Genomic DNA, 13125 nt, shown 5'->3' on the forward strand with positions numbered 1-13125 from the left:
TACTAGGGTAGAAACCTTTGTATAACAACATAATAATCCATCAAATCTCCAAATGGGTTTCATAAACCCTAAATTCTTGTACACATCTAAATAACAGGAATGATCCGAAACCTTACCTGAAAACATACTCTCTGTGTCCTCAAACCTCAAAACCCGACCCCCTTGCTCTTCCTTTGGCCAAAATCCTTCCTCTTCTTGCATCACAATTCCTTCAAAGTCAATAATGGCCTCCAAGTTTTGCTCCAAATGCCACAGTCGTCTAGGGTTCTCCACAATCGGCCAAAAGACGTGAAATGACGACATAACAACCCTTAAATACGACCCAATACGAAACGGCTAGGGTTTCTGCTGAACAGCGTCGACTCGCCGAGTCCATACCTGGACTCGTCGAGTCCAGTCGCGAACCCGCGACCAACTCTGCGACCCTACTCGGCGAGTCTGGCTCCAACTCGCCGAGTCTCCCCTTTAAAATACCCCAAAATGCAATTTAACAATACTTGAGATTTTGGGCTGTTACAGATCTCGCATCTCGTCCTCTGGCTCTCAGGTCCACTCAGAGCCCCTGCGGTGCTGCCATTGCACCTTTACCAACTTCACTTCCTTGTTCCGAAGAATCTTAGTCTTCCTATCTAATATGGAAACATGCCTCTCAATGTAGTTCAGGCTCTCATCCACCTGGATGTCGTCCAGCGAAACAACTATGGACTCATCAGTGACACACTTCTGAAGCTGTGACACATGGAAGGTGTTGTGAATCTGGCTAAGCTCAGGCAGGTCTAGTCGATATGCTACCTTGCCAACCCAGGCCGAAATCCTGAATGGGCCAATATATCGGGGTCCTAGCTTTCCCCTCTTCCGAAACCTGATAACCCCCTTCCAGGGCGACACTTTCAGGAACATAAAGTCCCCCACTTGAAACTTAAGATCCGATCTCCGCCGGTCAGCATAACTTTTCTGACGGCTCTGCACGACCCGCAGCCAGTTGCGCACCTACTGAATCAACCCGGTAGTCTTGAGCACTGCCTCAGTGCTCCCCTCAACCCACCCGAAATCACACAATAATCACATAGATATCAAACACTAGCTAGCACATTCAATAATCATACAGGCCTAACAGATCATCAATCATAGCATCATCATATACACTAGGATACAGATCTAATAGATAACTACACATAGCATCATACGATAACCAGGATAACAATCCAAAAGGTCCGGCCTTGGTGCCTTCGAAAACTCACCTCACAATGTCGAACTGAACTGAAAACCTCCGACTGCTGACTCGCTGAAAATCCCGAACTATCACAATAAACGAATACTAATCAACAGTTGGAATATCAATCTTGGGTAAGCTCCCAAACATAGGTTAATAGTCCATTTTACCCTTTCCCTAATTTGGGCCAAGGCCCTACTCCCAATCCTTGATCCAAAGGTTCAAATATACAAAGCCCATAATTGGCCCAATTTTCCAAATTGAGCCCAACTCTTCAATTGGACCTCATCCTAAGGTCCATTTTCATAATTGGCCCAAGACACTTCTATTCAGAAAGTCTAGCAAGGGCCCAAACCAAGCTGGCCCAAAGGTGGCCCCAATCTGAAGCCCAACTCGCAAAAACCCATTAGAGAGTGTACGCTGGGCGTACCCCAAAGTTACGCGGGGCGTACACGGGCCTCGCATTGACTGGAAACGGAGGCGTTGACCGCTTATGCAGGGCGTACTCCATTCTACGTGGGGCGTACCCTCGTAGAATTCAAACTCCAATAAGTGCTTAATACCTTAAGCACTTAAGCCCAAACTTCAGATCCATGGTCCAAATGCACCTTAGAGTCATACAGTTTCCAACTTTATGACTTTAGACGTCTAAAAGTTCTTAACACAAGATCTTATTCCATTAAGACCTTTATACCAAATACATGGGACACTTCTAGCCATTGAGACTTCGTTTTTATGATTAAGGACTCCTCAAAGGGTCTGAAAGGACAGCTCAAATCATCTAGAACATGCCATGTTCAAAATGGAGCATTTGGGACTAAGAAAGAAGCAAATAAGAAATCAATAAGAGATCTAGCAAAACAATCATAAAGGTTGGAGCTTTATACCTTTGGATGATGAAGAAGGAAACCAAAACTATAGATCCAAGCCTTCTGTCACACCCCAAAACCGGAACGGCGGAAATGTTCTTGGGTGGATGATGTCATGTCAAGTATCACAACATATGCAGTATAGTAATCAAAGTACAACAACCATTGCATTAATAGTAATAGTTTTACATGGTTTACATTTCATAGAGACATTAAAGTAATACAAGTAATAATGTAGATCCAACTTGGTACTAAACGGTCTTAACCAAAAGCGCCTGAGATGTACCTGTCTATTGCTAACCTGAGAATACAAGTTATTTGAAAGCGAGTATCAACATTTTTACAATTGCTGGTGAGTCATAAGTATTTAGTGTCATTTTATCCAAATAACTTTATATAAGTAGTAGTTTTAAAGTATACAGTGAATTAGAGTCCTTTTCCAGAAAATCCTATATTTTCTAATTAAAAGCAGTCTTCTACCAAGACTGGACAGAGTTATGTGGTAAAAAGTAATTTTTCTTTAACACTATCATTATCAAAATGTGGTATTGATTTTGAAAGAAAGTAGGGGAATATCAGGGAAAATAACATATGCCTCAGCAGTGAAGACTGCTGACTAAGACAAAAAGAAATCATAGACTCCAGGAGAGTATCGAATGAACGGTACGCCTGGCTCAGTCTAACAAAAGGGAGACACAGACCCCAGACGGTATCAAATGAAAGATACGTCTAGAAAGGTCTAAAAACAGTGAACACAGACCCTAGATAGTATCAACTGAATGATACGTCTAGCAAGGTCTAAAAACAGTGAATACAGTGTTAAAACCCATTACCTTAAGGCCATGAATTATAAGGTAACCCCGAGATACTCATAACCATACTGATAGACACTAGAGAACTTGACGCCCTGCAAGCGTCGGAAAGAATGTGACATTTGTCACCCCTTAGCTTGGTAGGCAGTGGACTGTAGCTAGCAGTCAGGGTGTGGGGGTGTCAATCCCGTATAGATCTATACACACAATGCCCGCTCTCCCTACAGGAGACTCTGGTTACCAACTAGACAACGGAGAAGGTCGTGTCCTGAAGATGCATCTCGTATAGTGAGATCTGATGTAAAATACTGGACTAATGATAGAGACTCACAACTGGACTGACCGATGTAAACCTATATGTCTATGCTTGTATACATAATATATAACTAATGATCAAACGACCTTCGGACGGATATCCTATCCCACCAGACCACATCTCAACGAAGAAAAGGAAATAAGGCGAACTAGCCTTCCTAAGTCCTTTAAACATTATTTATATATATCTATACAAGCATAGACATACATTTAACCAATAGGAACATTTAACGAAGTTTAAGTGTTTAACGAAGTAGAAGTGTTTCACAAAGTATAAGTGTTAACAAGTAGGAGCGTATCGTGAAGTAGGAGCGTATCGTGAAGTAGGAGTGTATCGTGAAGTAAAAGTGTATCGTGAAGTAAGAGCGTATCGTGAAGTAAAAGTGTATCGTGAAGTAGGAGCGTATCGTGAAGTAAAAGTGTATCACGAAGTAAAACTGTTAACAAAGTAGTAGCATTTAACCAAGTAGGAGCCTTAACTAAGTAGAAGTATAACAAGGCAGTAGAATCTAACGAAGTAGGAGTATAAAACATGGAAGAAAACTTCGGTGAAAACTTTGGAAAACCTTTATACTTAAGAAAATCACGATTTGGTATTCTTTTATAAAATAAGTTTGAAAAACTTTAGAAATTCTTTGGAAACCTTTCATAAACAAGTTTTGAATGAAACTTTGATAAAACATTTTGGGTAAAGAAATCCTTTGTTTAACATACTGTCGTAACAGGATTTTAAGTATAACATACAACGTGAGAGACAATTTGAGAAAAGTTGTGAACAAGTAAGGACGTTTTAGAAAACCATTTACAGTATCATACTTGTTAAAACAGTTTACAGTGTACTAAATCCTTGTGCATGCGAGTTATCAATCACATGTGATTGATATGATAACTGGCATGTTTAACTTGTATTCCCCCCTATAAAAGCATGTAAAAACATTTAAAAGGTTAATTCAGGGGTATGAACTCACCTGTTGTAAGTGGATCGAACGAAGGTGTCGGTTGGGTGCTCGGTGTCAAGTAAAGACTTGAGCACACTTAGTGACCTATTAACATATGATGACATATGTTTACATACAATTAGTAAATATAATACTAATTAAACACGTATACGCATCCTAAAGTGCGGAAAACACTTTGATTAAGTGCTAGGGGTGTCCCGGGTAACATTTAAGGGTGTGAATGGCTTAGATAGGGAGTTTACTCTTCAAGAGTAAACTCTTTATAGAGTTCACGGCCCTAAGACCAACTCCCCATGAGTTTACGGCCGTAAACTCATGGTGGGAGTGTTCTAGGATGCTAAATGGTCTTATATCACTTGTGGAATTATGCTAGGCTCAAATCTAGGATTTATAAAGGGTTTAAGGCCTCAAATGCACCATTTTGTGGAGCTTACGGCCCTAAACAAGGAGTTTACGGCCGTAAGCTCCCATGTGCTCATTTCTTTTGTGTTTTAAGGTCTTAAATGGTAGAGAATAAAATCCTATGTATTTTTCCAAGTCAAATGGGGGTGTTCGGGCATCATTTGGCCACTTTTTGGGAGTTTACGGCCCATGGACCTTTCCTAGGGGGGTTTACGGATGTAAACTCCTATTTCCTTGGTTTCTTTAATGTTTAAAGCATTTACATCAATGTGATTGCTTCTAGACATTTTTCCAAGGCCATAGGAGGTGTTTGAGGGCATTTCTAACACTTAAACTTGAGTTTACTCCCCATGAAGAGAAGTTTACGGCCCAAGCAAGTTCTTGGGCAGTAAACTCAAGTTTACTCCCCAAAAGTTAAGTTCAATGTGTTCTAAGTCCGTTTCCATAAGTCATTTAGCCATATTTAAGCCTTAGGGGTAGTTTAGAGGGGTTTTGGGGCTTAAAAACCCCATTTAATGGTGTTCACGGTCCAAGAGTGTTCTTGGGCCATAAACACCTACTCTTGCCCCTATTTGATTCCTTAAACACGAATTTGCATGTTAGTTAAGCTATACAACAAGTTAGGGTAGATTGCTTACTTGTTTGGGGCTCGAAACGGGCGTTTTTGGCTCGAAAATAAGTTGTAGAGAGAGAGAGTGGAGAGAGAGTGAAAAAGTCTCAAATGGACTCCACTCACCCTTATATAGGGGTTTGGGTTGGGGCTCAGTGGAAATCTACCCGATATTGCCGTTAAACAGGGCTTTTTGGTCGCACCCGATTAAAGGGTCGTATTTTGACTTGGTTGAAACTAAAAATTTTCAAGGAATATTGTAGTGTTTCTAATTTATTTCAACCCTTACCAAGTCATTATAAAAGTCCCACATTAATTAACCTCTTCCAAAAGGTTAACAGACAGTTTAATAAAACGAGGCTTATTAACGGAAGGAAGGGTTAAAAATGACGGAATAAATTTCGGGTTGTCACACTTTCCTTCACGTTCCTAAGCTTCTTGATGCACTTCCTTTGACTCTAACACACCAAAAATATAGTTTAAGGCTCCCACTCTCTCTCAATATGGCTAGGGTTTTGCAAGAACAACTGAGGGACTTGGAGGCTGAAAGGATAAGGGCGCTTGGTCCATAATGATGGTTAAATACTCCTTAAAACCTAAATTTTAGTGTTTCACTCAGACACTAGTACACGCTCAGCATACATATGTGTACGCCCAACGTACTAAGGCGTGTCCTAGTATGCTTAGCGTACCCACATGTACACGCAACGTACATCTCCTGCCCTCTGAATTACCAAAATGCCACTAGGGCTAACTTCAAACAGCTCCAAGGGCCAAAATGTCACCAATGAAATATCAAGGAAAGGATTCGAAAATACCTGAAATCCAGGATGTTACTGAGATGAAGAAGGTTAAAATATGGTGACAGTAAAGAAAGTTATGATAGGTGAATTAAGAAGGTTTGAATGTGGTGGAAAGTAAAGAAGGATTTGGGTATTTATATAGGTTGATTAATAGTTTAAAATTTGAAATTTTGAAAGAAAAAAAAACGATTATAAATGTTTTTGGAATTTTTCGAATCAACCCCTAAATTTTTTTTGGTGCTTTATACGGGCATAAGGTGGGTTATAACATGCTTATCTTATCTGATCCCTAACCTAAAATAACCAGTCAAATATGCTACATACCTATTTGAAAGCTTATGTACTATCTAGTAAGCATCTACTAAAGTCAACACATGCAATTTTGACCCAGTTTTTTGTTGTTTTTTGTTGTTTGACTAGATCATAAAACATCTTACCATCATTGAAAACAAACATTTTTATCCCTTACACACCATACTTTTTACAATAAATCTTGGTCCACATCGACCCACCATCCTTTTCGTTCTCTTCGATGGCAACAAAAAAAACATGTTTGTCCCTCACACACCACCGCTTCCCCTTTATTATGTAACCCCCCCCCCCCTCCACACACACACACCCACCCCTCTCTCTCTAGTAACATCCAACTTACGTTCTTATATCTTTTGGGTCTTCGGGATCAAACGCATCGAGAACAGTACCCTGTACCCAATTGACACTATATTTCACCTTATCTAACTCTTTCTCTCTTAATCGAGGATAAAATCCACCACAAAACCCTAAAATTAAAATCCACCACAAATGATTTCTAATTTGTAGAGTTATTACACTTTATACATGTTTGGACGACAAGTTTGGAGATTACAATTATAAGTGGCGTCGGTGACGAGTGGAGGTAGTCAATGATGATTGGTGGTAGTGGCTGCCTGAAATGACGATGTTAAAGCGACTAGAAACAAATTCCAAGGGAACATGGTGTAGGTGGAGGCCAAATATCGGTGCTACAAGATTCTTTCTTCAACTTACTTTCGTTTTTTGTGCAAGTTTAGTGGTGCTCAATGGAGATGTAGTTGTAGGTGGTGGGAGATGATGGTGGTGCTAGATGGTATTCGAGGAGTTGATTGCGTAATTTAGGGGGAAGAAAGTAATATTTATGTTTTGTATACGTGGATAAGGAAATTTTAGAAATTTGAAAGTCAATGTGGGCTAAGGAAAAAGAGGACAACAAGTGTCCATGTGGTAATGGGGTAGCTGATTTACCACTTCAAAATGTTCAAAATGACTTTTTGATCCAACAAAGTTAACTTTATGCCCCCATAAAGCGCAAACTTTATGGACTGATTCAACAAATTCCAAAAACACTATTGGGTTAATGTGTCATTTTTCCCTTTTTGAAACATGCGGTATTTTTCTTAAAGTGGTAAAAGAACCCTCAATGCAATGTCTCTCATGAGTAGCACACTGCCGAATTGACACCAAACTCGTTATGCCAAGCTAATGGCATGTTATGTGTCGAGTACATATCACATTCTAGCACATTCCATATAGCCTAAGATCAAAATTAATAATTTATTTGACAACAATAACATAGATAATATTCCTAAAAAACATCCACTTTAGCTTCAAATTAGACATGAGACCAATGTATTATATTAATTCAATAAAAGAAAGTTCATACCAATCATTGTAATTATACAATGTAAACTTTGTAAATAAGTCCTTACATTTAGCAAAATAAAAAAAGGAATAAACCAATTTATAGTTGTCGCATTGTCATTAATGGATATATTGATGTTGCAATTAAATGAGAATAAAAGATTAGGAAAATGGTAAAGTGAAAAAAAAGTTAATGTTTCAAAAAATGACATTGATCAAACAAAATAATTTTTATTTGTTAACCCAGGGTATGACATGGTTTTTTACGCGTAAATTGTGACGTGGAGGGGGATTTCTACGCGTGAACACCCCCTCCCCCTCCTGCTGAATGTGACGCGGATTGATACCATTCACGGATGATGACAACAATTTTATTGATTGAATTTTTTCTCCCTTATCATTCCTCCCGTTCTCTTTCTCTCTTCGTTTTCTCTCTCTTTTTTTTTTCTCTTATTCACCACCCATTACTAGTAAACATGTAGTGGATGATGTGACACCCTAACCATACCCTTTCCTTTGGCCTTAGTAGATGCTACTCAAAGACATAAAAGACATGAATTGCAAAACTGTAGGTTCGTTATTTTTTTAGCATAGGAAGCAGTAGTTCAAAACGGCTAATTGCATCATTGCTCTGTTATGCACATGCATATGAAACATTCAACAAGCGAATTAGCGAACCGGATAAGCAGAGCACTGATCACCGCCGCCGATCAATCTGCAGCACCACGGACATGGACTCCGGTACTCGAACAAACCCTCCATGGAATCGGTTGCCGACACTCCCTCAACCCAACACTCGTTTCCCGAGTCATCGACCCTTTCCTCATCCACCACCATTCACTCGCACTCGGCTTCTTCAACTGGGCTTCTCAGCAACCAGGATTCACCCACACTTCCATTTCCTATCAATCCATCCTCAAATCCCTCTCCATCTCCCGCCAATCCACCGCTGTTGATACGCTCATGAAGCAAATCAAAACTCTCAAAATTCAACTCAATTCTTCCGTCTACCGCTCTATTATCACATCACATATCGCCGCAAAAAAACCTCTCAACGCGTTTTCCGTATTCAATGATGTTAGATTCTTGATTTCTGATATTGGTCCTGATACCTGTAATTCGCTACTTGCGGCTCTTTCTAGTACTGGGAATTTGAGTTATGCCCACCAAGTGTTCGATGAAATGATCACAAGAGATATTCGTTTCTCTACACTTGGGATTGGTGTTTTTCTATGGAGATTTACCAAAACGGCTGAACTAGATAAAACTCTGAGCTTCCTGGATAACATCCAAAACCAAAATTCAAATGTAAACGGTTCGATTCTTGCACTTTTGATTCTTCACGGGTTGTGTTTAGAGAGTAGGGTGCATGAAGCTATGTATATGCTCGATATATTAAGAAAAAGAGACTGCAAACCTGATTTCATGGCATACAGAATCGTTGCAGAAGCCCTTAGAGAAACAGGGAATGTAGTCGAAGTGGAGAAAGTCTTGAAGATGAAGAGAAAGCTTGGGGTTGCACCAAGAACAAGCGATTACAAAAACTTCATATTTCAATTAATTTCCGAAAGACTAATTTCTGAAGCCAAAGATTTAGGTGAAATGATTATAAACGGAAATTTCCCAATTGAAGATGATGTTCTCAACACATTAATAGGATCAGTATCAACCAACAATCCTCAAGCTGCATTGATGTTCTTCAAATCCTTAGTTTCAGACGAAAGATTCCCCACTCTTCTTACACTCAACAATTTGTGTAGAAACTTATGTAAACATGGAAACCATAACGAATTAGTGGAAATTTTCAAGATTCTATCGGACAATGAGTATTTTGTAGATATTGAAAGATATAATGTGATGATTTTGTACTTTTGTAAAGCGGGAAAAGTGAAAGAAGCATATGAGATTCTTCAAGAGATGAAGAGAAAAGGGTTAGGTCCAGATATTTCATGTTATAATCATGTTATGGAAGGTTGTTGTAAGGAAGATATGATTCGCCCTGCTAAACGATTGTGGGATGAAATGTTTGCAAATGGATGTGAACCCAATTTGAAAAGTTACAATATTTTGATCCAGAAGTTGTCTGAAATCGGGCAGGTGAAAGAGGGTCATAGGGTTTTCGGGCAGATGTTGGAGAGAGGAGTGCTGCCCGATGAAACAACGTATGTTGTTCTGATTAAAGGGCTTTGTCAAAAAAATGAAGTTGAGACAGCTCTCAAAGTGTTTAACAAGTCTTTCGAACATGATGCAGAGATTGCGAAGGGTATATTAGGAAAGTTTGTCCTTTATCTTTGTAGAGAAGGTACTTACTGAAGTTTCAATGGTTTGAGTTTGTGCTAATGTCATAAAAGCCCTTAAGTTTTTAAGAAATATTCGGTTTTACCCTTTGGTGTCTGTTGGATTCACTAAAGCCGAAAGTTTGCGTAAGTTTTTTTTAAATTTTTACCCTTTTAGAATGTTACCCGGGTTACTAACAAGTCGCCTACACATATGGCTTGAAAACTTACGGGTAAAACCGAATATTTTTTGAAAACTTAAGGCTTTTATGACATTAGCCCAAAAATATATAAAAACGTTTTTATACATATAAAAAACACGTTTATATATATATATATATATATATATATATATATATATATATATATATATATATATATATATATATATATATATATATATATATATATAGAGAGAGAGAGAGAGAGAGAGAGAGAGAGAGAAATTTCATGAAATAACCATATGTTAAGGGGTGTTTTCACCTTTTAACCATAAAAATTCGAAATTTGTAAAATGACCACAAGATCCGCAGAGGGTGCTCTGCGGATCCGTTTAACCTTCTGAGGATCTTAACACACCTCTGTGGAAATGAGGTGGCAACAGTAAATTACAAAAATTTTCGGGGTTTTTAAGGTTCCACAGAGGCGTCTCTGTGGATCCTGTGTTGGCTCTGCGGATCACTTAATTGCTCTGAGGATTGGTAGTTGTAGTCGTTTCTGAGGAATTGGTAGCCGTCTCTGCGTATCCTATGTTGGTTCCGCAGAGATGCCTCTGCGGAACCTAAAAACCCTGAAAAATTGTCTTATTGTTGTCACCTCATTTCTGCAGAGGTGTGCTAAGATCCTCAGAAGGTTAAACGAATCCGCAGAATACCATCTGCGGATTTTGTGGTCATTTTACAAATTTCGAATTTATATGGTTATAAGGTGAAAGCACCCTTTAACATAAGGTTATTTCATGAAAATTTCAATATATATATATATATATATATATATATATATATATATATATATATATACACGATACGTAAAAAATGTTTTTATATGTTTTTTTGGCTAATGTCATAAAAGCCTTTAAGTTTTCAAAAAATACTCGGTTTTACCCTTAAGTTTTTAAGCCACGTGAGTAGGCAACTTGTTAGTAAACGGGTAACCTGCTGAAAGGGCAAAAATGAAAAGTCTTATGCAAACTTCCGGCTTTAGTGAACCCAAAAGACGCCAAAGGGTAAAACCGAATATTTCTTAAGTGTTTTTATGACATTTTACTCCTTTTTGACTTGATTGGTTAAACCAAAAAGCATGGCTTAATGTATTAAGACACTAACCCTTTAGGTGTTTGTCTATCATCTTTTCTACTCTCAACTTCTCTCACCATAAACTTGTTGAATACTCTGAAATTTGTTTTTCTTTTTTGGAATGCAAGGGCAAAATGGTGATTTAGTCGGTTTATTTTATTTGTTTGCAGGTGAATTTATTGTTGCTTCAAAGTTGGTGGATGATTATACATGTGCTATAGAAGATTTGGAGTACAACATGATCTTGCTAAAACGTCTTGTGGATGCTGGAGAGTTTAGTATTGCTATTGGACATGTGAAGAGGGTTGTTGAGAAGTCGCCTCCATTGTTGCATGAGCTTCGTTGTGAGCTTTTTTCATGGCTTTCATCTTCATCAAAACAAGAGCCAATTTTAGAATTGATTCAAGTGATTGATTTGAATGTATCCAACAAAATTATGTAGTCTTCAAAAGCTTTTCCCAAAAGAATAAACTAAATAGATATTATTACTCCATACAAAGAAGAAAGTGAAAGCATCAAATGTCAATCTATGCACTCACTTTTCTTGCAAGCATGTCCACTCACGAAATGCAAAAGCTCAAAAGATATGGAGACAGAAATGACTGTTCATTTCCTTTAAATCAATCAAGGAATAGACGCTGTAAATAAGATGCTAAAAGCTGTTTCTCCATTTATTTAAGGGTTTGATCAGCTAGTGCATTATTTTTTATTTCAAGTAAAAAAAAATTAATAATAATAAATAAATAAATAACTTAATAAAATAGGGTTTTCACTCATCAAGCCCTACATTTTCAATTAGGAGCAATCGTTTTTTAAAATTATTGTGACGATTCCAATGTTTTTGCATTTATTGGAATGATATGAGCGCGTTCGGTACAGAGTTTTTGAGAGCTTCTAGCTTCTAGCGTTTGACAAAACGTTTTTTTTAGCAGAAAATCTCATTTGGCACTACAAGCTTTTAGAGTTTAGTTTAAACAAAATGTTTCAAATTTAAATGCTACTTCATGTAGTGTTTAATAAAATGTTACCCGCTACATGCTACATGTTATCTGCTATTGGTTAATTTCACTAAACATGCCCTATAAGTTCGAAATAGGTTATTTTCGGATTTTGGAATTTACTTTTATTTGAACAAAATTCTTCTAAAGAAATTCTCTCTTGTTTCTTAAATCCAAAATGTTTATCATTATTGCCTTTTTAGTTATATAGCACATTTTTATTTTTATGCTCTTGTATCGGAATCCACTTGTTGGTAAAAAATATAAAAGAAAATTAAGGTGCGTTTGGTTGTGGAAAATTGTTTTTATTTTCTATTAAAATGTTTTCAGAAAATAGGGTTGAGTTTTCTTTTGCAATTTTCAATGAAAACGCGTTTGGTTGGAACGAGTGGAGTTTTCATTTTCCATCTTAGAAATTTGGAAAACTATAAAAATCACTTTTCTAATTTACATACAGTTTGGAAAACTGAAAATTTTCATTTTCTTAGAAAACTTTGGAAAACTGAACGAACCAAACACGTTTTCAAAATTTCCGTTTTTTTTGGAAATTTTTCCTAGAAAACTAGAAAATTTTCCACAACCAAACGCACCCTTAACATTATGTTAGATTTCGATAAAAACAAAATATGTTCTTAAAATGTTGAATATGTTTTTCGATTTTAAGACATGTTTCACGGATTTCTTTTTTGACTTTGTCTGCAATGTTTAGTGAAATTCAAAGCATACTTTAGAGTTTTGATATAATCTAAAACTAAATAGCGTCTCATATATGATAAATCCAAAAAGATTGCATCATTCATAATATTATTATATATATATAAATAAAAGCCATTATATTTTAATCATTTTTGTAATTATGGTAATATTTTTTATAATTAATGTTTATTATATGTGTCCTTAGGGCACATATTAAAAAA

General features: G+C 37.3%; 1 protein-coding gene across 1 annotated transcript; it reads left to right on the top strand.

The window, feature by feature from the left end:
- The first annotated feature begins 8033 nt into the window (after positions 1–8033).
- Positions 8034–11736, top strand: LOC111894763 (pentatricopeptide repeat-containing protein At5g14080). The gene is made up of 2 exons (XM_023890860.3): positions 8034–9941; positions 11381–11736. The coding sequence occupies exons 1-2, from the start codon at positions 8276–8278 to the stop codon at positions 11650–11652; spliced, it is 1938 nt and encodes a 645-aa protein (XP_023746628.1). The 5' UTR covers positions 8034–8275; the 3' UTR covers positions 11653–11736.
- The last annotated feature ends 1389 nt before the right edge of the window (positions 11737–13125 follow it).

The sequence above is a fragment of the Lactuca sativa genome, chromosome 3, assembly GCF_002870075.4.
Source record: "Lactuca sativa cultivar Salinas chromosome 3, Lsat_Salinas_v11, whole genome shotgun sequence".
Lineage (NCBI taxonomy): Eukaryota > Viridiplantae > Streptophyta > Magnoliopsida > Asterales > Asteraceae > Lactuca > Lactuca sativa.

What these genes read in the sequence shown, in the direction of transcription:
- LOC111894763 (XM_023890860.3), top strand. Translation starts at nt 8,276, where the DNA reads ATGCACATGCATATGAAACATTCAACAAGCGAATTAGCGAACCGGATA. An exon ending in CCTTTATCTTTGTAGAGAAG is followed by an intron (nt 9,942 to 11,380) that starts GTACTTACTGAA and finishes ATTTGTTTGCAG; the next exon opens with GTGAATTTATTGTTGCTTCA.